Source organism: Cebidichthys violaceus, unplaced genomic scaffold, assembly GCF_023349555.1.
Source record: "Cebidichthys violaceus isolate CVI_PGR_0920_01 unplaced genomic scaffold, fCebVio1.0.p SCAF_10, whole genome shotgun sequence".
Classification (NCBI taxonomy): domain Eukaryota; kingdom Metazoa; phylum Chordata; class Actinopteri; order Perciformes; family Stichaeidae; genus Cebidichthys; species Cebidichthys violaceus.
Genome location: NW_027176263.1, coordinates 14,677,641 through 14,704,316, shown reverse-complemented (window position 1 = coordinate 14,704,316; position 26,676 = coordinate 14,677,641). Strand labels below are relative to the sequence as shown.

General features: G+C 40.4%; 1 protein-coding gene across 2 annotated transcripts; it reads right to left on the bottom strand.

Moving 5' to 3' along the window:
• Nucleotides 1-6,088: 6,088 nt before the first annotated feature.
• On the bottom strand, nt 6,089-26,330 carry LOC137884881 (NLR family CARD domain-containing protein 3-like). Of its 2 annotated transcripts, none has more exons than XM_068726961.1 (11): nt 26,166-26,330; nt 25,905-25,934; nt 19,511-19,627; nt 19,032-19,166; nt 18,464-18,542; nt 18,148-18,376; nt 16,176-17,979; nt 15,901-16,074; nt 14,520-14,693; nt 8,152-8,198; nt 6,089-8,012 (listed from the first exon to the last, which is right to left on the bottom strand). In XM_068726961.1, exons 2-11 carry the CDS (start codon nt 25,910-25,912, stop codon nt 7,414-7,416), a joined length of 3,366 nt encoding a protein of 1,121 aa, XP_068583062.1. In that variant the 5' UTR covers nt 25,913-25,934; nt 26,166-26,330; the 3' UTR covers nt 6,089-7,413. The 2 variants fall into 2 exon arrangements, with proteins under 2 accessions (XP_068583062.1, XP_068583070.1); XM_068726969.1 differs by having other exon boundaries at nt 16,176-17,964.
• Nucleotides 26,331-26,676: the final 346 nt, after the last annotated feature.

Below are 26,676 nucleotides of genomic sequence, written 5' to 3'. Positions count from 1 at the left end.
CGAAGTATATTTGAGAGGGCTAATTGTTTCATTTTATGAAGCATCGCGTTAGTTCATGCAGGACACGGAAGTCATCCGCACCCAGCTGTAACCAGCTGACAGCCAGCCAATAGCATCATAGCTTCTAATCGATCACACACCAATCACAGTCCACTCTCACTTCAAGGAGGTTTATTTAAACATGACTCCCTCCTCACTGATTCATTCTACACAACGCTGTTACAGACCGTACGATGGCAAAGCTTCGACATCAACGCTTCTGGAGATTCATGCTACTCACCATATCCACGCTCATCATGTCTCATCTTGAGTCGGAAGATGATGCACGATGCATTCACTGACGCTAGCACGTCGGCTAAGAAGAGGAAGACTCCTATGAAGGTAGATTTGTGTCTTTATTACGCAAACAAAAAAATATGTTTTGAAAGCAAATTTCTCACACTGCAATCAAAAATCAAGTTTGTAAGTGAATATATATAAACTGAGAATAAATTATTTGTTAGTTTTGCTTATGAAACTATAATTTTTGGTTGCAAAACAAAAACCTTTGCTTGGTTCTCTCCGACTGAGGTAGGTACAGTTGACGACACCACTAAAACAACATGCGACTTCTTATGACTACACTGGACAGACACCGAAGAAAACTTTTACTTCTTCTGGCACCTCTGCTTGAAACGTCCCTTTATTTGCTCAAACGCACCACCTGGTGGTGGAAGCTGTGCAGTACACACACATACATGATAAATTGCCAATTATGAAAGCAGGCTCTGGGAAAATACTTTAAATCAGCGTATTTTAGATCACATACATGTCTCACATGGAAATTAACATACATGTGCTACAACTGTTATTATTTTTATTCATAGGTTCTTCTTGTATGAAATTGTAAATAAACCTATTAAAATTAGTTACATTGATTAACACAAACATTAATTTTGGGGTTCCTGCTAACAAGTACGAAACATGTAACAATAAAAGGTTCCCAAAATATCACTCTAACCTAAATTAATAAATATTAACGTTAGATCGTCTACAGTATGTGAAAAAATGAGGCAATGGCTATAATCGTAATTAATGTATGTGTTTGGTCCATCTCAGATCCTGCAAGCAGAACACTTGCAGGATGAGGAACCTGACGGTGCTGATCCAGAGCATGGGGTCACTGTAGCAGAGGTGCCCCTCGTCAGCTGAAGGTCCCACCGTCGATTCCTCTTCTTTTGGACGGGACATCTATATGCATGTCCTTCAACTGGCCTCATTTTTTGGATGAAGTTTCCCAATGATATACTTGATGCACATCTCATGTGAGGAATCTAAAACAAGTATGCACTTTTAACTAATCACAAATAAAGCACAGTAAATAGATACTTCTTTGTGTTTATTTTGCTCACTCACGTTATAACAAGGTGGCATAAAGAGCTGCAGTACAAAATGATTCTGGAACATTTTGTTTGTTTGTTTCACTAAAGAATAGAAAACATAAAGAATAAGCACAAGTGAAACACATTATGAACCAGAACCACGCTCTTGCCAACACTATTGAACACATTTATCACACTCTATCAAACCCTGCACCGTACTTAATGGCAGTTTGCAGGAGTGTTTTAAAGGATTTGTAATGTGTGCTACTGGGAATGTGATGGTGTCTGTGTGCAAGCACTGACACTTGGGTAACATACAGTGTGGTTAGGCATGGCGTTCAGACACCAATGATCAAATTTCACTGTGAGTTTGAATGTTTGCCGATCTTCCAAAAGCAGATGTCTGTGAGCTTGACCGGTCATCCACTGCATGACTGATGATACAGTCAAAGCCTCTCCTGCAGCATCGCCATCAGGTTGTGCATCTTGAAGAGAAATACAAAGTGTAGACCAGAATAAATCTCTCCAGTCATTTTATATGCAAACAGTTCAATATTATGCTCATTAAGACAGTTATATGGTATAGAATTAGGGTGGAAATCTAAACTTTCAATCACAAATAATAATTTTAAATGAATGGTTGGACATACCGTCAAGTTCAAGGAGGAAATCTTGGAAGTGCTCCAAGATTTTTGATTCCTTCACTCGCTTACTTGAACCGCTTACACTCAACTCCGGGGCCAGATGGGACGTGATGTAATGTGAGTCCACCTACATTTCAAACATAGTGATACTCAATGAGATTCCTCAAAACTGAGCTAGTTAAGAAGCAGAAAGGAAGTTATGGAAATACTATGTAGAACAACTAGTAAACACTCAAAGCAATACTCGTGCATACTGAGTCGTCGTCTCTGGAGATGAAGAGACTGCGGCACTCTTCTGGCTTTGTCTGCATCATTTTGATGAGGTCATATACTTTCAGGCCCTCACGCAATTGCTGAAGCATGGGCATGCGTTTAGTCTTCACATGAAGTCGAATCGCCCTGAATACAGAAAAAATAATTTTAAGGAAAGGGAAATAATCTCCAAGTCAAGCTGTCCAGGTGTAGTAGTTAAGACTTTACGTGGTTTATTTTGTGTGGTTTATTTTTTTTAAAGAAAAAATAAACCACACAAGGCCTGTGATTATCTGAGGCCACACTACAATGTGTTACATCAGCAGTAATATTTGATATTGTGTGAATACCATAATATGTTCTCTTTATGCTCCATGTCAACTTTGCCAGTGTAGCCACAATCCAGAATGTCTTGGATGTGAGCAGTCATGTCAGAAGCATCTTCAATCTTAAAAAATCATACCAAAACGATTCAATTGTACTTTAATGCTTTGCATTCACAACACAGCATACCATTTCCCAGGATACCACAGTCCATGGTTTACAGCTGAATAGACAAGCATGAAATTCTTGCGTCATTCATCCTGTAAAGTGATTTAATACAATATTAACTGTTTTGGGCATTATATAAACAAGTAATTAAAACATTGTGTTGTGATCAAATTAATCTATGTCTATATTTTGCAAAAAAATTCAACTTACCATTGTTATTAATGGCGATAAAGTAGAGTCATGGGCACCCTTAGATGAAAGGTTCTCAGAGAAAAGGTAGTCATAGCACCATTCATAAGACCCTGCCTCTGTAAATTAACCCTAATGTTGGTATTTACTGCAAAAATATTGTCATTTTTGACTATCTGAAGTAGATCATAGTAAAGAAATACCCCAGTGTCTCTGCCAATCATATCAAATGCAGGAGAAAACGGCTAATGATAGCAACCAATGCTAATTTAAGGTGATTGTGGTTAATATCAAATGAGACAATAATGTATTTATTTATTATTTATTTATGACTCGCGACCAGAGGTGTCTTTAGCTAGCTAGTTAATAGTTTTAAGGATTTAATGGCTCATTTCAACTTTAGCTCATCTTCATCAAGTTTAATACAAGACAGTAACATGGTTGTAACCTCGTCAACTGTACCTACCTCAGTCGGAGAGAACCAAGCTCATAGGATTTATTTTAAATTGTGTCATACATGCTTAGCTAACCTTAGCTAACAGTCACACCTCAGGTGCATGTAAAGTTAGCATGTAACTAACGTTAAATGCACGCAGAAAGTGAGGCTTCATGTCAACAACACGTCATGTCGTTCTTTAAAAAAAGAGAGTCCACGACACTAACAACATGAAAACAAAGTGAAGTGCTGCCATATTTAAAATAATTGTGACAAAACAGAGCAATATAATGTCAACTTGCCTCCATGTCGCTCATCACAGTAACCTCTACAGTGGAAGTAGATGCCGGGATCCAAGTCGAACCCACCAATAGAAACTCCTGGCTCATTCAGCAGCGTATGCCCCGCCCACTACATCCAAACTCAACTTGTAGCTTTACATTTTGAAAGCAAAGGTTTTCGTTTTTAAAGCAAAGGTTTTTGTTTTGCAACCAAAAATGATAGTTTCATAAGCAAAACTAACAAATAATTTATTCTCAGTTTCTATATTTTCACTTACAAACTTGATTTTTGATTGCAGTGCGAGAAATTTGCTTTCAAAACATATTTTTTTGTTTGCGTAATAAAGACACAAATCTACCTTCATAGACTCCATCCTTACGTCAAACTTCAGGAGAGGGACCCGGTCCTCTCCGCTCTCACTATTCAGTCCTCTCTTAGCGAGACGGATGTCCGCTTCCTCGTTCTGGAAACCCGCTCGATTCCGGGATATCTACGGCCGCAGCTGCGGCTCCATGCCGCTAGCACGGTACAACGAAAGCAGGCCGGCGAGGTACTACGGAAGCCGGAGCGCTCTCTATTGACGTCATGCCGCATAAAACGCTGGGTAATACATTCCCAGCAGCTCCAACTGGAGTCAATCCTTCCACCTGCAGCTACAATTTCTCCTCGGCTATGGAATCAAATCCTCGCATGTGATGACGTTAAATTAATTAAATTCTGCTGTGTTCGTCTCGTGTCAAGAAGTGAATAAACATAAATCTGTCAACGTCTCAGATTTGGAAAAACTAGAAGAACATCCAATCATTGTTTAGTTCATTATTTAATTACTGGTCTAGTTCAAAGTTTTCTTCCAAAAGTATCCACGTCTGTAAAAAAAACCTTTTATCTGCTCTGAAGAACCAGAAATGGTGGACAAGTATTGGTCAAAGTATTGTGAAGGACTACATGACTGGACCTCATGGTAGTCCTCCCTCCTTCATATTCTGCATAATGTATAGGTACAGCTTTTCGAAAATACTCTGAATATATAAATAAAATAAAAAATGATGGGTCTGATAATATATGTTGAGTTGAACTGTGGGCCACGCCCCTTACAGCCTGAGTGCACCAAGTGAGATTGATCCGCTAATTAACTGGCTTTGCAGTCACACACTCACACGGAATCACGGCAGAGCAGCTCTGGGAGTAAGCAACAGAAGTGACTGAAACTGTGTTTTGTGCAAACCAAAGCTTATTTTGAACAAGGAAGAAGCAGCCGGTGAGCTATCATGCATTTGTAACTGTTGTAGCCCATTGTTTGTAGCCATTGACTTAGATGAACTGATTAAGAACTGCGAATACTGATGGTTAAAAGCATGTTGGGTAAATATAGTTAAAATGCCGTCATGGTATTTAAATATAATTAAAAATGTGATCTATTTAAAATCATGTGATTTAAATGTAATTAAAACTGAAGAACCATGTGAGCTAAGTACAATTTAAAAAGTGATGCATTTGGAAGATTTATCCTTTTAAAAAGCTGCTGATTTATTGTACTGTTAAAATGATGAAATCATGATCAAATTCAGCTAAAAATGTATTTACTGTATTTAATTTTTCTCACAATATTGGAAATGGATTATTTGTTATGTATTTACAAAGTTAAGTTTTGGGTATTTAATTTAAGTATTGGAGTCTGTTCACTGCATGTGGTTATCTTGCTTTTCATTTTCATAAGTGGTGTTTTGTTTGTATTTAAAGGTTTTTCACCTGGTTACTTGATTACTGCATCAAACTTCTAAAAGAAAGAAAGAAGGAAAAGAGAGCAAAAGTGTGATCAATGAGTGGAATCCTGTGAAGTCTTCCAGAAATTGGCTGTCCTTTTCAAGTGGGGGAGTTTTGCACATTGAAACCTCGCAAAAGTGAGGGACCACTTGACAGTGTGGGTGAAGTCAGCATAGCTTCAAGCACTAGCTGCTGTTGTATCACTTATTTCAGGCTCAGAAGTCGATCCTCCCAACAGCTGAACATCAACAGATTGTGTGAGCAACAGGTGGAGGAGGACTGGAAGTTCTCCAGGATGGACCTGTTTAAGGACCACCACTGGAGGAGGAACCCAGTGTGGTCAGAACCTTCAGGACCCTGACCCTATCACTGTACATTTAGATGCCAATCTGACCCCTAATACTTCACCAAAAACACAACAGCTAATAATTAAGTCCTGTAATCACATGAACACCAAGCATGATAAACCAGCAGAGCATCAAAACTATCTGAGCCAACCAAGTTGGTAAATCACATCAGACTGAAGAACAGCATTTAAGCTCAACTTGTAGCAGGTCTGTTATTCATATTCATATCAATCATTCAGTGCTGTCAGCCTCTCCCAGGAGAAGAGCTCTCTGACCTTATGGAGACTACGCAGAAACCCTCAGAGACCAGCAAGACTGGACTTTGGTTGGAATGTACAAAATACAAACCAGTTTTATTTGGTTTATACAATAAAACGATTAAAGGTTACAAAAACAGATAATGCAAAAAGTAAAGAAAATAAAAGATAAAATGTCAGAAACCTCAAAAGTTAAGATCACCAATAAGCCTCGTCAAAAAGAAGCCTAAAAAAGCCAAGTCCTGATTCTTTGTTGTCTCCTGTTTCTACCTTTTTACTTGGTGCATCTTTGACTTCCTGGTCCATATATGGTTGACAACTAAACATTAGTAAATCATTGGATGAAGCTGTTTACGTAGTCTTACAGTTCAGGACAGACTTCTTTAAGTTAACTCCTATTTCTAAGGTTCCTGTCTGGTCTTCCTGGTGGAACATCAGTCAGGATGTCTCCTAAACAGTTACCATGGTTACAGCATCTGACCTTACATCCTGTTTCCTAAGCTGACTCTGACAAAGATCAGAGTAAAGTATGTAAAACCAAGATTATCTCATTTACTCATCTTAACCATTGGTGATTATAAAAGCATATATGATCACACATTAATACATGAATGAAGATCACTGAAACATTATCATCATTAAATGAACACATGATCAGTAATAATACAATTCAAAGAATGAAAAGTTAAATCATGCTAGATTCCAAATGACTGTGAGCTCAGTAATAGGTAAGAAATCAATAATAGTAACTTATTGAGTAGAACAAACTTAAATGCATCAAGACTATATGAATCTGAAATAGAATAAAAGTAAACAACACCTAGAAATACTGCTTACGAGGCTCTATGACTAAAGGTTAGAAGAGCCGAGCTGTATAAAAGTCAGTCAGGTGATGAAACCACAGAACGCTTTATGGCTGAGCTTTAGGGTCTCACTTCCTGATTGATTTCCTCACTACAGCTGCTACACAAGTTCACCTCTTTAAAACAAGTGATTTTTTACATCAGTCCTTAAACCTGCAGGTTCCTCCCAAAACATTTGGACTCATTCAGGTCGTCATTAGTTTCTCACTTTATACCTGATCTGTGTTTTTTGAAAAACTCTCTGAATTTTGCAGCCAAGTTGGTTCTTGATCAGTAGTTTGGTTCAAACTTCTTTTGTCTCTCTTTTGATTTGTTTCAATGAGTTTCCCCAAACTAGCACAGTCAATGATGAATGGGAGTAAAAGTGAACAATATAACTATAGAATGAAGCTGGATGTCCCAGAGAGCTCTCAACCCCCCAGAGTCCAGACCAGCTCAGGTACCCCTCACCTGCTCCATCTGCATTTACAACCACTGAGAGATCAGGTTGGTAACATCAGTTGTGTGTGATCCTGTACAGACTGAACTATCTGGTCAGCAGAGAGAATGTTTCTCTACCAGGAGGAGACTCTCCCTCCTCCAGAGAACACAGAGACACTGAGGAACCAGACCTGAACCAGGATCTGAACCAGAACCCAGGATAAAGAGATTCAGTGAATGTGGTGTTGAAGGTGTGGAGGTGGATCAGTGTGTCAGCGGAGACTCTGTAGAAGGACAGAGAGCCAGCAGGACAGTCCACATACACTGCTACTGTACCAGAGGAGGAGGAGGAAGAGGAGGTGGTGATGGATTTTTTTGTGTTATTGTGAAGGACATAGTAACCATCATCAGAGCAGAATAGACTCCAGGACAGATCATTCCTTCCAAACAAACAGTCTTCACTGTGTCCTCTCCTTCTGATTCCTCTGTAACTCACTGATATATGAACTCTTCCTCTCCACTCGACCTCCCAGTAACAGCGACCAGTCAGACCAGTTCTACACAGCAGCTGAGGCCAGACATCAAATCTGTCTGGATGATCAGGATATGACTGATCCTTCTTCACATATGTCACCTTCCTGTTGTTGTCAGACAGTTTGAGGTTTCTGTTTACTGTGTTTGTGTCGAGTGTGAGTTCACAGGAATCTGATGGAGAGAACAAGACACAATACAGCTGCAGTTATTAATCTATCATCTGTTTGATGATGACATCAGAGATGTGAATGAGTGATGTCACAGTTTGAAGATGCTTTGTTTCCATGAATCAAATTCAAAGCACACTTACACTTCCTCAGACCTGGTCTGAACCATCGGACTCCAGCAGGCTCCACCCTGAAAGGAGGAGGGGGGTCAGAGCAGCATGGAAACATGGACATTACATCACTCTCATACACAGAGATTTGTTCTTCATGTTCACATGGAGCACTTATTATTAATCAGCTCATATTCTTTTACTTCAGTGGAGCTTCTTCTGATTGGCCGATGACAACAGCTCATTATGTTCACTTATTCATGATATATTATTATCAGTATTATGTTGACAATCATCATCCATTTCACACTTAGTTTCCTCTACCAGTCAGTCAGTAAATCACATGTTTAAACCTGCATCAATTGATTTATTTGTCCACTTGTGGTTCAGTGAAAACAAGCTGTAAACACATCTGACATATTATCAGCTTATAAAGTAGTTGTGTCTAACATGATATCAACCAGCTGCTTCCACATCCAGCAGTTACACATGAACATGATGATTCATCAGGAGTCTTTGTGTTTGTGTCACCTGATGAATGGAAGTCCAATATTCTCTCTCTTTAGCTCTGCTTTTGGTCTCCACCACTTCCTGTCTCTTTAGCTGCTAAAAGCTCCACTATGTTCACCAGCTAGTCTCTAACTGAGTCTGTCTGCTGTTTGCTGCTGAGCAGGTAGTGGACAGTGGCTTCATCACAGCTTGTTGGATGAAAACAGCTGCTGATGGAAACACTGAGACTGAACCAAACAGAAAATGTGCTGCAGAACCAAAACTAGGAGCTAAAATAGGCTAAAAAGCTCTGTAGAGCTGCAGAGATGAAGACAATTCTCTCTGGGTTCATCACCACCACACGACTCTTCACCATTACACAGAGTCAGCTGATCCGTTGTCAAAATAGAAGTATTGATTGTTGGATGTTTTGGTCCTGACAAGCAACCTCTTGTGTTTGTGTAACACTGACTGTTGTCTCTCAGAAGTAAAGGAGAAAGTAGCCTGAATTCACTACAGCGCCTCAAACCCTCTGATGGAGGAGGTCGGGGTGGATGATTGGATGTACAAAGTGTCTGACTTTGACACTGTTCACATCCCGTCTCCTAGCAACAGTCAACACTGGTTTCTATTATCTGTAATCTGGGTGCTACAGGTAATATAGTCATACAGGCTCACTGAGAATGACATGAGACTCTATTGCCCCTCTAAAAAAGAAGATAATATATAAAAGCAAGTTCACTCCATGGTATAACCTTCAAACCTGCAAATGTAAGCAAACATCACGGAAACTTGAAAGAATATGGCGTTCCACCAATTTGGAAGAATCTCGGTTAGTTTATCGAGACAGTCTTAAACCATATATGAAGGCCCTCCGTAATGCCAGAGCAGCTTATTACTCATCATGAATAGAGAAAAATAAGAACAACCCCAGGTATCTCTTCAGCACTGTAGCCAGACTGACAGAGAGTCACCGCTCTGTTAGTATGTACTGAGTACCTCAGTAGTAATGACTTCATGAACTTCTTCAATGATAAGATTATAACTATTAGAGGGAACATTAATAATGTATTCCTATAGACCTCTGTAGTAATGACTTCATGAACTTCTTCAATAATAACATTATAACAATTAGAGAGAAAATGTATAATCTCCTGCCATCAACCAGTTCCGATCTATCCTCAAATAGAGTAACCTTGGAAACAGCTGTAAACACTGATATATATTTAGATATTTACTCCCATCAACCTTAGCAAATTGACTTTAACAATTTCTACGTCTAAATCTTCTATCTGTCAGTTAGACCAGAGGTCTTCAACAGGGGGTACGCGACCCCTAGGTTTTTTTTTCACAAATTGAAATGTCTTTAAATACACATTAACATGAATCCAACGAATGGATAAATGGAGGCAGAAGATGTTATCTTTTAGTCAGAAATGCACACATTCAGCGACACACAGCAGCTCTCTCAAGCTGGACACTGGTTCACTCACAGTGCAAGACTTGCCTGGACCAGTGTTGCCAACTCCTCAGAAAGGAAAGTAACTATTGGCTGTCCTAAAAGTTGCTAGAAGTTGCTAAATGATGTCATTGCCTAATTTGCATATTTGTAAAAGGTGAGTAAAAAACACTCTAAATATGTTTAGAACTACAAATGTACTTTCTTTTGTTGATTCTTTTTTATTTTGCCATTGAAATAGGCCATCACTTCTTATGGACCCCATTGTTAATCACTGTCATAATGGAGGCATTGTCAGTCCGTATACCCAGGAGTTTCTGTTTTAAAAAATATTCACCGTTACATCCCGCTCCATAAGCCATGGTGGGATCAGTGCGCATGCGCGATTCAATTGCAGTCGGACGTGAAGAGCGTCACCTCTCTGCTCTGACTGCAGCTGGGACTGCTGCTCGAGCCTGTGAGTGCTTTAGGGCTTTAGTAACACCCGCTGCACATTCACGACAGTAACTGTAGAACGGTACATGCTTTCACGTCAGAGTCAAAACACTAGAAAAGTCTCCAACAACACCAGAAAAAGTTGCTGGATTTGTCGCTAGTAGCTTTTGACAAAAAAAGTCGCCAAGAGGGTTCGGAAAGTCGCCAGATATAGCAAGAAAGTCGGCAAGTTGGCAACACTAGACTAGTCTGGACCTGTCCCTCCAAGCCTCCTGCACACAAAGAGGAGGACCCGCCCCTATTGCTGCTGTGCCAATCACGAGGCCGCATGTTACATGCTGGCTCTGTCAGGTTCCCCGTGATTGACCGAGAGCCTATTCAGTCCCCAGCTGACTAAGATCAGACACAAGGACGCACACTGCAATATTATTTGAAAAGAAGATACCATTGTAAAACTATTTTTACTTCGATATTTACGTGACATTTACTTCACCCATGAATCCTTGTGCAATCATTTTTGCAAGATATTCCTGGCTAAAACACTGCAGCTCCTATCCAAGTGTATGGACATTGTTATAAGCGAAAATGGATTGTTTTGTAACTCGACCAAAAAACATGAATCTGTCCATTATTGTAATAGTTCAGCATTGTATGCAAGATAACAGGTATGTTTATGCATGGCAGTGGCACTAATAGACCATCACTCATTTTTCGTTTCCACATTTATGTTTAAAATAAAAACGTCAATTTGAATAGCTTGTATGCATGATTATCATGCAATTGAGAGACAATGTTGATATTGGCATTGGTATCAGTTGACAAGGTGTGTTTCTAAATGGCAGTGGCACGGCCACCCTACTCACTGTACTTTGCACATGTTTAAAATAGAAACATGAATATATGAACCTGTGTATTATTTGAATAGCTTAGTATTGAATGCACAATAACAAAGTATGTTCATACTAGGCACAATATATATTGTCGGGGGTCCCTGCTCCATCTCTCTATCAGTTTGGGGGTCCTTGGCCTGAAAAACATTGAAGACCCCTGTCTTAGACCCTATACCGACTAGGCTGCTTAAAGAAGTTTTACTGTTAGTTAGCACCTCTTTACTAAATATCAATCTGTCTTTATTAACAGGCCATGTACCACAGTCCTTCAAAGTAGCTGTAATTAAACCTCTTCTTAAGAAGCCCAATCTTGATCCAGAGGCATTAGCTAACTATAGACCTATCTCTAACCTTCCCTTCCTGAATAATAACCTTCTAATTGCATCAGACAAAGGACTTGTCTTGTTAGACCTTAGTGCTGCGTTCGACACCCTTGACCATTACATCCTGTTACAGAGACTAGAACATTTGATTGGCATTAAAGGAAACGCACTAAGCTGGTTTAAGTCCTATTTATCAGATCAATCTCAGTTTGTGTATGTTAACGATGAAACCTCGATGAACACAAACATTAGTCATGGAGTTCCACAAGGTTCTGTGCTTGGACCATATTTATTCACCTTATATATGCTTCCTTTAGGCAATATTATCAGAAAACACTCTATAAACTTTCATTGTTATGCAGATGATACTCAATTATATCTATTGATCAAGCCAGATGAAACCAACCAGCTCGCTAAACTTCAAGCATGGCTTAAGGACATAAAAACCTGGATGACCTGCAACTTCCTAATGTTAAATTCAGACAAAACCAAAATTATTCTATTAGGCCCAGAACATCTCCGAAATCAATTATCTAATGATATAGTTTCTCTATATGGCATTGCCCTTACATCTGGCAGCACCGTAAAGAATCTCAGAGTTACCTTTAATCAGGATTTGTCCTTTAACTCTTAGATAAAACAAATTTCAAGAACTGCCTACATAACATTTCAAAACTCTGGCACATCCTGTCTCAAAGCGATGCAGAAAAATAAGTTCATGCATTTGTTACCTCTAGATTAGATTACTGCAATTCCTTATTCTAATAAATCTCTTAAATCTCTACAGTTGATCCAGAATTCTGCAGCACGTGTAATAACAAAAACTATGAAAAGAGATAACATTACTCCTGTATTAGCTTCTCTGCACTGGCTCCCTGTAAAATCTAGAATAGAATTTAAAATCTTTCTCCTCACTAATAAAGCCCTAATTGGTCAGGCACCATCATATATTAAGAAGCTTATAGTACCATATTACTCTAAATTCAGGGTTACTTGTGGTTCCTAGAGTCTTAAAAAGTAGGATGGGAGCCAGAGCCTTCAGTTATCAAGCTCCTCCTGTGGAACCAGCTCCAAGTTTCAGTCTGGGGGGCAGACACACTCACCACATTTAAGAGTAGGCTTAAAACCTTCCTTTTTGATAGTGCTTATAGTTAGGGCTGGCTCAGGTTTGCCTTGGGGCACCCCCTAGATATGCTGCTATAGGCCTAGACTGCCGGGGGACTTCCTAGGATACACTGAGCTCCTCTCTCCTCTTCTCTCTCTCTTTCTGTATGAATTCATGTCCCATTAATGCACATTACTAACTTTGCTTCTTCACCGGAGTCTTTGCGCTTTCTTGCCTCACAGGTTTCCGTGGATTGTGGTTATATCTGGTTCAGCCTCCTGCCGTGGGCCTGCCTGACACCCACTGCTACTATCATTATTGTTAGTAGTCGCATTGCTTGCTATTGCCGATACCATTACTGCTTTTGCTATCATCGATATTCTACTATATCCACTTCTGCTGTTATTACTAGTAGTCATCATTTTGTCATCATTATTATACTTCTCATATACTCTCATTATATAAATAATTTCTGTCATATGCATTGAATATGTTGTTACTCTGTAATGTTGTTCATTCTGTACACATGCCATCTATCACACTTGTATCAATATTACAGTTCAAGTCCGTCTGCAGCCACAGAGAGTTGTGGCAATTTATCATGTTGTTCTTTTAGATGTAACTTGTATCGCTTTAACCTGAACATATGCAGACAAGACCATCCAATGTCACCAAACCCAAATAGTAAATGTTATCATATCAAAGGTATTTAATGTCTGGCTTGCTGTAGTGTCATCCTGATCTCACCACATAACCCTCTTCCATGGATACCAAGCACATACCAAGGCTAGCACCTTGGCTTGGATGTCTCGGCAGAAATAGGAGGAGGATGTGCGAAGGGAGGGAAGACAAGAAAAAGTGCATATATACTCTGTTAAACCTTTTTTCGTTGTTTGAGACATTTGTGATTTTCTCATCATGTTTTCTTCTCACAGCGAAGTTAAAAAGATACATTTCCAGAACACAGAGCACTGCCTGTGTCCCCCTATAACTTTGGTCCGGTCTTAAATAAACCTCTTTGGGCTCTGACACACCATGTTCACAATCAGCTGTTGGTTCTTCACTGAGCGTCTGTGGCCGACTGTCACCTGTAGTTTCAACAAGTCAACTCTTATCAGTCCAGGGAACTGGCTCTCATTGCAAAACAAACCAAAACCAGGTAAAGCTGAACTCCTTTAAAACAGCAAAACATTCCTATCGTGATGATTCATCAAGACGGTTTAAACAGATTGTTTCTTTGTCCGTTTGTCTTTTCCCAACAATTTCTGGACTAAAGGGCAACACACACTGGTGGAAGAGGACGAGCATCAAAACATGCAACTATTGATTGATATGAGCCCACAAACCTGCAGCGTGACAACGTTGACGCATGACGCATCATGATGCCCGTCAACGTGTCAGGATACACCACTGTCTTATTTTCTAAAGTTGAAAAAAGACAACACGCTCCAGAAAAACATCATTTTCATCACCGTACCTCCCTGTTTTGGCTCATCCTGGCTACTGTTCCCTGACTTCTTCTGTCTGTAGTGATGGACAGATGTGGGACATAAACAGTTTGATGAGTCTCTGGTAGTTTGAGGTCAGCTTGGTGTGTCAGGGTCATATTAACCAGGCTGACAGTGTGACAGAGAAAACATTTCCAGCTCTACCTCCTCTATCAGACTGATTGTCTGTGGCTGCAGCATGCCTCTTCATACCTGAGAGTTTCCAGTCTCCAGTGTGGATCCTCCCGTCCAGCAGACAGCAGCTTCACTCCTGAGTCTCCTGGATGATTGTAGCTCAGGTCCAGCTCTCTCAGATGGGAGGGGTTGGAGCTCAGAGCTGAGGCCAGAGAAGCAAAGCCTTCCTCTGTGATAAGACAGCCTGACAGACTGCAAACGCACAAAACAACACATATGTAACATAATCTGAGAAAACTGTGAGGGCTGGAAGGTTACTGCAGTACTGAGATACTGTGGGCTACTGTGGGGTTACATTAACATTGTTACTGATTGTTTTCTAGTCCCAACCAAACACCCACTAATGTCCATCAACAATCTGACAACATTGCTGCTAACTCTCTGATTCCTCTGATATTTCAAGTGAGGAAAAAATACAATACTATGGTTATGGAAATATATTGAAACTAAATAGCTGATTAAAATCATGCAAGCAAAGACAATTTTATGCAGGTTTATTACACATTCATATTGTAAATCACAAATTAGATTTAAATCAGTTGAATCTTTGATAATGATTCTGGGCAATCAAAAAAAGCAAAGATGATTTGTACTGTAAAAATGTAAAAAAGTTCTTGCAGTTCTAAAAATCAGTTCAGTGTGATCTACTGTATACAGTAGTATTGGTATCAAGATGAGGGGTGGATATGTAGTGTTCTTTATTAGTGTTAAATACAAAGTTAGGCTTTTCTGTTGTCTTCCTGACTCATTAAAAAAAATAAGAATGAGAAGTGAAAAACTGATTTGAAACAAGCAGAGGGGACGAGTGAGCTAAAGCATAAGAGTGAATGAGAGAGAGAGACAGGCAGTCGAGAGGACAAAGTGAGTGAAAAAGAGAAATTTAACTTTATATTCTGATCTCATGTCGGTTACGTTCTAAAGCAGAAATAAACAACCATCAAACGCTCAGCAGATCGTCACTGTATAAACAGACATTAAAGTTTTCAGTCTCTTTCCACCTCTGAATCTCTCCTGTTCATTCATTAATTATATCAAACATAACATCACAAAGTAGAGGAACAACAGGATGACACTGTGATGTTTTATTGTGAATGAAAACTGTGTTTCAAATGCTGTCATTGTTTTTTGAATCCACTCTTGGATCAAATTTGCCTGTTCTACAAGGTTTTTACGGTGCAATCGAAAGACAAACAGCAATTCACAAAAAATACTTTTGGACCCTAATTTAGTCTCTGAGATTAGTTCTCTGGTTCCATAGTTCTGGTTAATTTTCTGGTGAAATCTGAAATCCTGATGAACAAATTAAAAAATTCAGAAAGAGAGAGGCTGTTTACACTGTATGGAGTTGATAGTTTAGAAACACATTTAGATATTTTCAGACAAACTAACTTGATCTGACCTGAGAGTTTCTAGTTCACAGTTTGGACTCTCCAGTCCAGCAGACAGTAGCTTCACTCCTGAATCCTGCAGGTCGTTGTTACTCAGGTCCAGCTCTCTCAGACTAGAGGACTGGGAGCTGAGAACTGAGGACAGAGCTTCACAGCTTCTCTCTGAGAGCTTACAGACACTCAGCCTGAAGAGACAAGGATGAAAGTTATTTATTTTCTCAGCTTTTTAAAAAATACCAATGTAATTAACTATGAATTCAATAAAACCAACTCTCTCTGTACTTACAGAGCTTTGTTGGATGCTTTGACCACTGGCAGCAGCCTCAGAAGAGCCTCCTCTGAAGCAGAGTATTTATTTAGCTCAAACACATCCAGATCTTTTTCTGATGACAGTAAGATGAAGACCAGAGCTGACCACTGAGCAGGAGACAGTTTATCTGTGGAGAGACGTCTTGAACTCAGGGACTGTTGGATCTCCTCCACTAGAGAACCATCATTCATTTCATTTAGACAGTGGAACAGATTGATGCTTTTCTCTGGAGACACATTCTCACTGAACTTCTTTTTGATGTACTGGACTGTTATCTGATTGGTCTGTGAGCTACTTCCTGTCTGTGTCAGCAGACCTCGTAAGAGAGTCTGATTGGTGTCCAGTGAAAGACCCAGGAGGAAGCGGAGGAACAAGTCCAGGTGTCCATTTGGACTCTGTAAGGCCTTGTCCACAGCACTCTGGTAAAGACGTTTTGGTTCAGGTTTGTCTCTAAAGACTTTAGACCACTGGGAGGTTATTTGTTCTTCTGACAGCAGATTGACACCAGAGTTGATGAAGGTCAGATGGACATGAAGAGCAGCCAGAAACTCCTGAACACTCAGATGGACGAAGCAGAACACCTTGTCCTGGTACAGTCCTCTCTCCTCTCTAAAGATCTGTGTGAACACTCCAGAGTACACTGAGGCTGCTCTGATATTGATGCCACACTCTGTCAAGTCGGATTCATAGAAGATCAGGTTGCCTTTCTGCAGCTGATCAAAAGCCAGTTTTCCCAGAGACTTGGTCATCTTCCTGCTCTCTGGACTCCAGTGTGGATCTGTCTCAGCTCCTCCATCATACTTGACCTTCTTCAGTTTGGACTGAACCACCAGGAAGTGGATGTACATCTCAGTCAGGGTCTTGGGCAGCTCTCCTCCCTCTCTGGTCTTCAACACATCCTCCAGAACTGTAGCAGTGATCCAGCAGAAGACTGGGATGTGGCACATGATGTGGAGGCTTCGTGAGGTCTTGATGTGGGAGATGATCCTGCTGGCCAGCTCCTCATCTCTGAATCTCTTCCTGAAGTACTCCTCCTTCTGTGGGTCAGTGAACCCTCTGACCTCTGTCACCATGCCTACACACTCAGGAGGGATCTGATTGGCTGCTGCAGGTCGTGTGGTTATCCAGAGGCGAGCAGAGGGAAGCAGTTTCCCCCTGATGAGGTTTGTCAGCAGCACATCCACTGAGGTGGACTCTGTTACATCAGTCAGGATCTCATTGTTGTGGAAGTCCAGAGGAAGTCGACACTCATCCAGACCGTCAAAGATGAACAGAACCAGGAAGTCTTCAAACCTGCAGATTCCTGCTTCTTTGGTTTCAGTGTAGAAGTGATGAACAAGTTCCACCAAGCTGTACTTCTTCTCTTTCAGCACATTCAGCTCTCTGAAAGTGAATGGAAATGTGAACTGTATGTCCTGGTGGTCTTTCTCTTCAGCCCAGTCCAGAGTGAACTTCTGTGTTAAGACTGTTTTCCCAATGCCAGCCACTCCCTTTGTCATCACTGTTCTGATTGGTTCCTCTCTTCCAGGTGAGACTTTAAATATGTCTTCTTGTCTGATGGTTGTTTCTGGTCTGTCTGGTTTCCTGGAAGCTGTTTCAATTTGTCTGACCTCATGTTCATCATTGACCTCTGCAGTCCCTCCCTCTGTGATGTAGAGCTCTGTGTAGATCTGATTCAGAAGGGTTGGGTTTCCTGCTTTAGCGATCCCCTCAAACAAACACTGGAACTTCTTCTTCAGGTTAGATTTGAGTTCACGCTGACAAACTGCAGCAAGAAGTCCTGAATGAAGACACAACAAAGAAGATCAATAAGTCAAAGAATAGATTTCAACATGCCATTTCCTCAAAGAATGAGTCTATGAATATACAGTATTTAGGTCCATCTCTTGAGAAGTTAGCAAACGTCCCATCAATCCAGCATGTTAAATCTTTAGAGAAATCCTCTTACTGCTCTGCAGACAGTCAGCCAGCTCCTCCTGCTTCATTCTCCTCAGGAAGTGCAGTGTGATCTTCACAAATGCCTCTCTGCTGCTCCTCCTCTGCTCTTCCTCCTCACCATTCAGCACCTCTTCTTCCTCCCTCTGACTCTCTAAGCATTCTGGGTAATCTGAACTCACAACCTTCTGGATCTTCTTCAGCTCGTTCTTCACAAAAGTGACGATGTTCTCCTCCAGCAGCTGGAACACAATCCACTGTTCTAAAAAGTGCAGCATGGAGATGATTGTGAACAGAATAGATGTAAAAGTAGTTGTACATGTACAGACCATGAATATGGAGTCCAGGTGTGTTTGATGCTGCTGGGCAGACTGACCTCTGGGAACCTCTGAGCTCTCCTGGTCCTCTCTGTGGAGGAATCATGAAGAATCAGTTCACATTGTGTCTGTCTACACAGAGACAAACACCAGGTAAAGGTCCATGAAGTGATATCTGGATGTGGATCAGATGAGTCCCTGTAGTGGTAAAGGTTTACTAGTCCTGCTGATCCCACTGAGAATCAACAGCTCAGTCATTCAGCTCACTGTTTTCTTCACCAGTCAGTTTGGTTTAGTCCCAACAGCTCTCACCAAGCCCTCCATGTAGCTCTCCCTCCCTCACTGTATACTGCTGAAGTGCCCTGGAGCAAGACACCCAGAACCTCCAGCTGCTCCAGTGGAGCGTCTCCGTGTCAGACTGGTTGTACTGGGCAGCTCCCAGTGTGAATGTGTTTTAATGAAGAAGAGTGCTCAGAGAACTTCATCTGAGTCAGTAAAGGTTTAACTGAAGATCTCACAACAGAGAATCTGATAGAAACACATCATCACTTTGTTTTCATCATCAGTTTGAAATCCTCACCTTTGATCAAGAGAGTGGTGTCCATCTTTGAAGACTACAGGACGACGCATAGACCGCTCACTCTTCATGGACACACAGCTGGGTTCAGGTCCAGGTTCAGGTCCAGGTCCAGGTCCAGGTTGTTTCAGTTTCCTCCTGATAGAAACACCAGATAAATTCACAAAACCTGTCAGTGATGTAATACACCTACTGTACTCAGTGTATTTGTATCCTGGTAGTTTTAAGAGACATGTAGTATGAAAACAATGTTTAATTTAGAAATGTTTCAATGTTGATGTTAAAGCTGTATTCAGTGCATCAAAGGTAGGGAAGTATGCAGTGAGGTGACCATAATGGTTGAAGAGCAATGCTGTACAATCAGGATGAAGAGAGCAAACATGCTGCGTAAAAGCAGATAGTGTCCTTATGACCTCATCAGCATCATCATCAGCATCATCATCATCACCACTTGGTTTTCATCAACAGTTTGAAATCCTCACCTTTGATCAACAAAGTGACGTCCATCTTTGAAGGTCATAGGATGACCCAGAGACTGGTCACTCTTCATGGACACACAGCTGGGTCCAGGTCCAGGACATTCTGGTCTCTGATGGATCCTGGTCACATATTTAGAAACAGAGTCAGTGAATCAAAGGCTTTGTGACATGGAGAAGAGTCATGGACAGTTAGAGATGGTCATCTCACCTCTGAGTTTTCATCTGGCTATCATGTTCCCCAAAGAGAGTGGTTTTAGGAAATTTGAGGAACTGATGTAGAAGCATTTTAAAGAAAACATGATTTATATGCCAGAGTTGAACTGTTTGTAGCTCATCCGCTCTGCCAAATATGTTGAGGCAAAGGTTTGATAGGGAATCTGCTGTAGTACCCTGGCACAATAAACCCCTCAAAAAAAAAAAGTTACTTGAAACTAAATTGAGTGGAGTTGAGATCTTCAAGAGCTGAGTGAATGTAGTGGAGATACACTTAAGTTTGTTTTGAGGGTTCTGGGATGCGTAGAAGACCTTTGAGAAGTGACGTTACAAGCTCGGGCTACCGGATAAGAGTTTTGAGAAGAAGCTTATTCCATTAAGGTGAACTTTGATGGCATGAGTCTTTAGATGGCCATCATGAAATGAGCAAAGGTAACGAAAACAGGTCATGGTGACAAGATTGAACATTAGAAAGGTCATGATGTACTGGTCATGTGGTGGAAGTAGTGGACACTCTTCCAAGCTGACCAGTTAAAAGAAAGGGTTGAGGGAGATAGGGAAGCCATGATGAAGTTCTGGGAAACGATGATCAACGGAATTAGGGCGGGAATTACAAGTTGAACGACAGCGTTGAACATTGAAGAACCGATGGTGGATGTGTGTCTGCAAGAGCTTCTGAACTTCTGGAACGAGAAACGAGAAAGTGTTGGAGTGACCCGGACAAGAGGACTGTGTGGAGAACATATTGGTGTGTAATAAAGTGCTAGATTAGGCAGCACATGAACAGCATAATAGGTGGGCCATAGCAGCATCCTTTGTCCTTGTAAAGGACTGGAAGGTTTTCAGTGTAACAAGGATGGACTTGTTGGACCATTCATGACCCCATAGAATGGCTGCTGCTAGTATGGGATAGATTTCAAAGAGCAAAGAGGAAACGACTAGGCATTCACTTGAAACCTCCTGGAGCCGTTCTGCTTCGATCCATCTTCCATCATGCAAACCCCTCAAAAACCAACACAAGGTGCGTGGGTAAGTGGGTTGATCATCTTAGAAGAAGGTGATCCAGTTCCAGTTAGTGAGAAGGTTGAGCCAGAGACTTAGCTCAAGTGAGAAAGATTCCAAGAGTGGTAAGTCAGAAGGCTAGTCCGATCCTGGCACCTGGTCCAGATTCCCCTGCTAAGGCTGGCTGATATGATTGCTGGGAGTGGAAAATTGGGGGCGCTGGTGGTGCAGTCGCTCGAAACATAGGAAGCAGGACAACCAATGAGTGAGCGGGAATAGTTGTCTTGAAAAAAGACACCATGGAGTGTCATGGAGAAGGCCTGGTCGCTATGCTGGCTGAACGATACTGAATGAACAGTTCTCTCAAACAAGGACTTCTGTTATCTGTCCAGGAATAACCACAACTTGAAGCAGTCATAACACATTTCTGTAACATCGTGATGGCTTACATAACCTAACTACAAACCATATATATATATATATATATATATATATATATATATATAAAAACTAAACAAAACCCAAAACCGTGACAAATGGTGTAAATATGTATATATATATATATATACACACACATCAGTTACTGTAGAGCTGCAGCACGTTAATGATGACGTACTTGTTGGATAGCTAGAAGGCTCTGATAGGTCAAAGAATATGCACAACATGTCAAAATAAAGATCTGATTGGTTGAACAATCAACCAATCGATATTGTTGATGACAATCAACAATATCGTCTCCATTTACTTAAACTGCAAAGGCTTCACTTGTGAGTCTGAAGGCAACGGCCTCTCTTCTTACCTAGAGACAGCATAGAGGTGAAATCTGATTGGATAAGAGCTCTACTTAAAACAAGCTGCACTGGAAGCAGAGCAACAGAGGAAGATGGTAGTTGTGCAATGAGAAAATAAGATAATGGGATAAATATTTTTATAAATTATAATACATGTAGTGTATTTATGAAAAATGATAAAATAGCTATAACTTTGTGATTCTGTTTAGGCCAGCAGAGAAGGCTTTGCTGGCCCTGACGGCCCATCACTGATGTTTGTTGGAGTTCCTTGCAATGCAATTTTTACTTTGGACAATTTTTGTTTCCGTATTAAATCATCATCGAACAAATCCTTCTGCTTCCGTGCCTCTTTGCTCTTTGGTCCATCCCCTACCAGTCTTTCCCATAATCCTGACACCATTAGACTGATAGATTTCATGGACACACAGCTGGGTACAGGAGACTTTTCTCTCTGCTGCTGTGAACTGATAGAAACACTGACATTTACTGAACAAACAATATTTATATCTCTGCTTTCACTGGTTTTATTGGATGGTCAAAGTTATGTCATTGCAATTAAAGTATTTGAAACACGTCTTGCTTATGTTTATTCAACATAGGACACTTGTTTATATTTCGTGCAGCTTTTTTTTTTTTTTTTTGAACCAGGTGACTTAAGACTGTTGACCTGCTACATCACTCATGTAATTGGTTTGGTCCACTCCTGTCTGATAAAACAAACATCCATGTTCTTCAACACCACTTCTCTACTCTGTTCTCTAAACTGGCTCCCAGCCTCAGCTCCAGACACTGGTGCTGGTCTACAGGGAAGTGAAGGGAACTGGTCCTTCCTACTTACAAGCCATGGTCAAACCCTATCCTTCAGAGGACCCTGTGGTCTCTCATCTCCAGCATCACTCTTTTCTGTTCTGGTCCCACAGTGGTGGAATGAACTACTGAAGTCAGGACAGCAGAGTCACTGAACATCTTCCACCACCATCTGAGAGCCATCTCAGCACGACACCTTCACACACTTGACGTACATCTCATTTCTTTAACATATTAAAATGTAGCTCTCCAACACACTTTCAGTTTATTTGAGAAGGATGTTCTTTCATTCTCATTTGACTGCTCTGATTGTAAAACACTAAGGACTGTATTAAACTCTGTCCCTCATTGATTGTCTGAACTCAAACACACTGTCCTGGTTGTAGTTTGGACACATATTGGGTAATAAACCACTTCAAAAACTAGAAGCTATCAACAAGAAAAGGATCAATACAGCAACAATTATTAGAAATATATTTTCTCAAAATGTGTGAGTGCTGTGAATGTGAAGATTATGAATAAAGAAGCTGTAATTATGTGACACGTAGCATCTTCTAGCACAGCTGGGATTTGAACTGATGACGTTTAATCAAGGTTCACACTGCACCAAGAAGCTAATGCCAGACACAGAGATGCACATCTATAACAAACTATATTTTTGTAGTTTAACACTTTAATGTACAAGTATAAAAAGAACAAAAATGATTCATGATAATTTCTCAGAGCTCAAGATAACGATGTTGAATGATGATGAATGTTTGCTTGAACAATGTCTGAAGTGTGAGTGAATTATTTAAGCTGTTCATCTGTAAAACAAGGTTAACAAAGTAATGAGTCTGAATGAATCCAGCTGAACATGAAGTCTGTTGACTGAGTGTAAACCTCACTGACCACCAGGGGGAGCTCAGCAGCTGAGGTAGAAACATAAAGCTCCACCCTCTGGACCTGAACACTGAGCCCTCCTCCTGTCACTCTGTGATGTGTTCAAGTGCTCTCTGTTAATAAGACCGTCACACTGCTGGGTCCACAGGGTGAATACGAGGACTTCAGTCGTTGCCATGGATACAGCATGACATGTGTCATGTTGAACCTGAGATCATTTCACTGTTTGTCTAATGAGCTCCAGTCAGCATTTGTATCAACAACTTTATTTAAAATGTTCAGTCCGGTACTTCAGACAGTAAAACAGACACATGATGTCATTTACAGTAAACATAGAATAGAAATAAATAAACTCTTCACACAGCTCATATTATTGTGACATGAAACCCTCAGCTGACCCTCTTCACACTCACTGATGCTCCTATTTGTTTCTGTTGGATTCAATGTGAAGAAAAACTCTCTGACTGCAGATAACATAGAAATCAAATGATAAACCTAAATTTATCAATGCAACAACATCAAAAACAATTACTTGTAATAATAACTAATAATTATTAGTTCTTGGTTCTAAAGTCAGTGAAGTATCGAAGTCTAAACTGAAGTTCAGTATCAGAATTTAATCTAACGACTGAAACTGTTTTATAGATTTATGGGATTAGTATGAGTCAATGTTCAAGAACAGAAAAACAGATCTCAGCAACTAATCCCTTAACCTCTGCAACTAGTCCCTAGACCTATGCAACTAGTCCCTAGACCTCAGCAACTAGACCCTAGACCTCAGAAACTAGTCCCTAGACCTCAGCAACTAGTCCATAGGCCTCTGCAACTAGTCCCTAGACCTCTGCAACTAGTCCCTAGACCTCTGCAACTAGTCCCAAGACTTCTTTGCATACATTGGTTTTTACTTCATAGACTGATAAGTTCAACATAATAATACATTAGATAGATAGACTTTATTTCAGACTCAGGGTCCAGAGAGACAAATACATAAAATGACATACACAAACAGTAAAAGTACATAGGCCTAGCAATGTCTTACAAAGAGACAGCTGTCGCCACAGCTGGGACTGGTAGCGTGTGCTACTAAACCTTATGTTGGCTAAAACAACTATGATCTCATTTTCAGAGTCATTAAGTCGACCAATGAATTTATACATGAGATTTCTTAAAACAGCTTTGAAAGTATTGACTCGTGCAGCCACAAACATTTCACTAGCACTACTCCATCTCGGTCTCTTTAGCAGTATCCTCATGGCATCATTATAAGCTACTTGAAGTCTCTGTAAGCTCTTCATTTTGTAGTTTGATCACAAGTGTGCAGTGTAGGTAGTGGTGTGCAATATGCTCTGAACAGAGACATCTTCATTCCATCTGTACACATACCAAACTTGCGTGAGAGACTGTTTGCTTGTGCATACATCATACGACATTGCCTGGAAATGTCCTTATCATCGGTCATGTGTTCTGTTATAAAATGACCAAGATATTTTACTTCATCACAGACACCAAGATTATTATCAGACAATTTGAAGTCAGGGAAGTTTAAACATTTGTCCTCTTTGGTTTGACAGATGCACTCTTACTGGCATTGTATTTGATGTCATGTTTGACACCATACACAGTACATATAGTAAGGAGCTGTTGAAGACCAGCACTAGATGGACTAAAAATCACCAGATGATCTGCGTACATGATATGGTTAACCAGAGTATTTCCAATCATGCACCCAGTATTACAGGCTTTCAGTTGCTTGGACAGATCATCAATATATAGATTAAAAAGAATTGGGGACAAAATTCCCCCTTGTCGGACACCATTGCTAACCCCAAATGGGGCTGAGACACTTTTACCCCATTTTACTTGCATAGTCTGGTGAGCATACCAGTAAGCCAGAATTCTCACAATGTATGTGGGGACACCTCTTTGGCTCAGTTTAAAAAACAACTTGCTATGATTAACACGATCAAAAGCTTTGGAGGCATCGATGAAACACATCAAAACTGATGAGTTTTGACCTCTGTATTTGTTGACAATTTCCTTTAAGGCATATATACACAAGTCAGTGCCATGTTTGGCTTTAAAGCCGAACTGGTTATCTGTGGCGGTGATAAAGTCATATATTCTGTCCAGCAGGATTTGTTCTAGGACTTTTGACAGTACGCTGGCCAAAGCAATGGGCCTGTAATTATCTAGGCTACATACTTTACCAGCTTTGTTTTTAATGACTGGACATTGTCATTGAGCTGAAGAAGTTATTTATTAACGGAGTAGAAATGGTCCTCAGACCTCAGCAACTAGTCCATAGGCCTCTGCAACTAGTCCCTAGACTTCTCTGCATACATTGGTTCTTACTTCATAGACTGATAGGTTCAACATAATAACACATTGTCATTGAGTTTATCAGGTTATTAATTAATTAAAAGTAGAAATGGTGCTTTGATCTATGAGAGCACTTTGACCAACAGAGGCCTCAATAAACATGAAATATGAGCTTCATAAAATACCTGAAGTATCAAAGTCCAGACTTTAGTCCAGTATCAGAACTCAATCTAATGACTGTATCTGTTTTATAGATTTATAGGTTTATCATGAGTCAATGTTCAAGTGAAAGAACAGAGAAACAGTCAACATCAAGTTAGTAAGAATGAATATGTTGAAGGTAAAACTGTATCAAATGTAGTGAGAAGTGTTGAGTGTGATACCTTTTCATGTTGCTGATAACCTGCAGCCACCTGATGAAGACAGACAGACGGGTTCATCATTAGTCTTCAGTCTCATTTGATTTGTGTCTCATCAGGAAATCGGATCTGTTTCTGCATGTAGACTTTAAAGACAGCCAGCTGTAGTTTCAAGTATCTGTTGTCAGATCAACTTTGTGCTGTGGACTCATTGTCAAAGACAGGAGGTCAACACACGAACCAACAAAGAGCAGCTCGTTTGTCATCAATTCAAGTTCCACTTACTCAGTTTCTTCTCATGAACTTCAACACTCTGCAGCTCTCTGCTGTCTGGACCGGGTCTGTGTGGAAAAAGAGTTTTCTGTTGATGTGAGTGGGACGATGAGCTCCATCAGGATTAAATCCTCTTCTTCATCATCAGTCCTCAGTGTCTTCAGGCTGCTGTCACACTCCAACACTTTAATAAACTAGTCTGAACCTGCAGCACTCAGTTCAAAGATCACCTGTATCATGTTTATATGACTTTATATGATACGTGTTAAAGTTTAACCCACAGCATCTTCCACACTGGAACAAACCTGAGAACATGAAGCTCCTCATCACTGACAACATCAACACTCCACAACTGTTATTGGCTTTAAAAGAGGACATGAATTCACCTCCAGAGTTGTAAATGAAGCCAGCAGGAAGGTTTCATGTTGTAGACCTGTGAGAGATCAAATCCATCAGTGGTTCTGCTCCATTTAAACCACAGAAATATGGACCATTGCTGTCTTCATGTATTTGTTAAAGTGAT

Bases quoted from the DNA above. Each gene is read 5' to 3' on its own strand.
- LOC137884881 (XM_068726961.1), bottom strand. The intron at 18,377-18,463 runs GTCTGTACATGT...ATTGTGTTCCAG, and splicing joins ACCTGGACTCCATATTCATG to CTGCTGGAGGAGAACATCGT. The intron at 8,199-14,519 runs GTATGAAGAGGC...TCCTCCTTTCAG, and splicing joins TGGAGACTGGAAACTCTCAG to GGTGGAGCCTGCTGGAGTCC.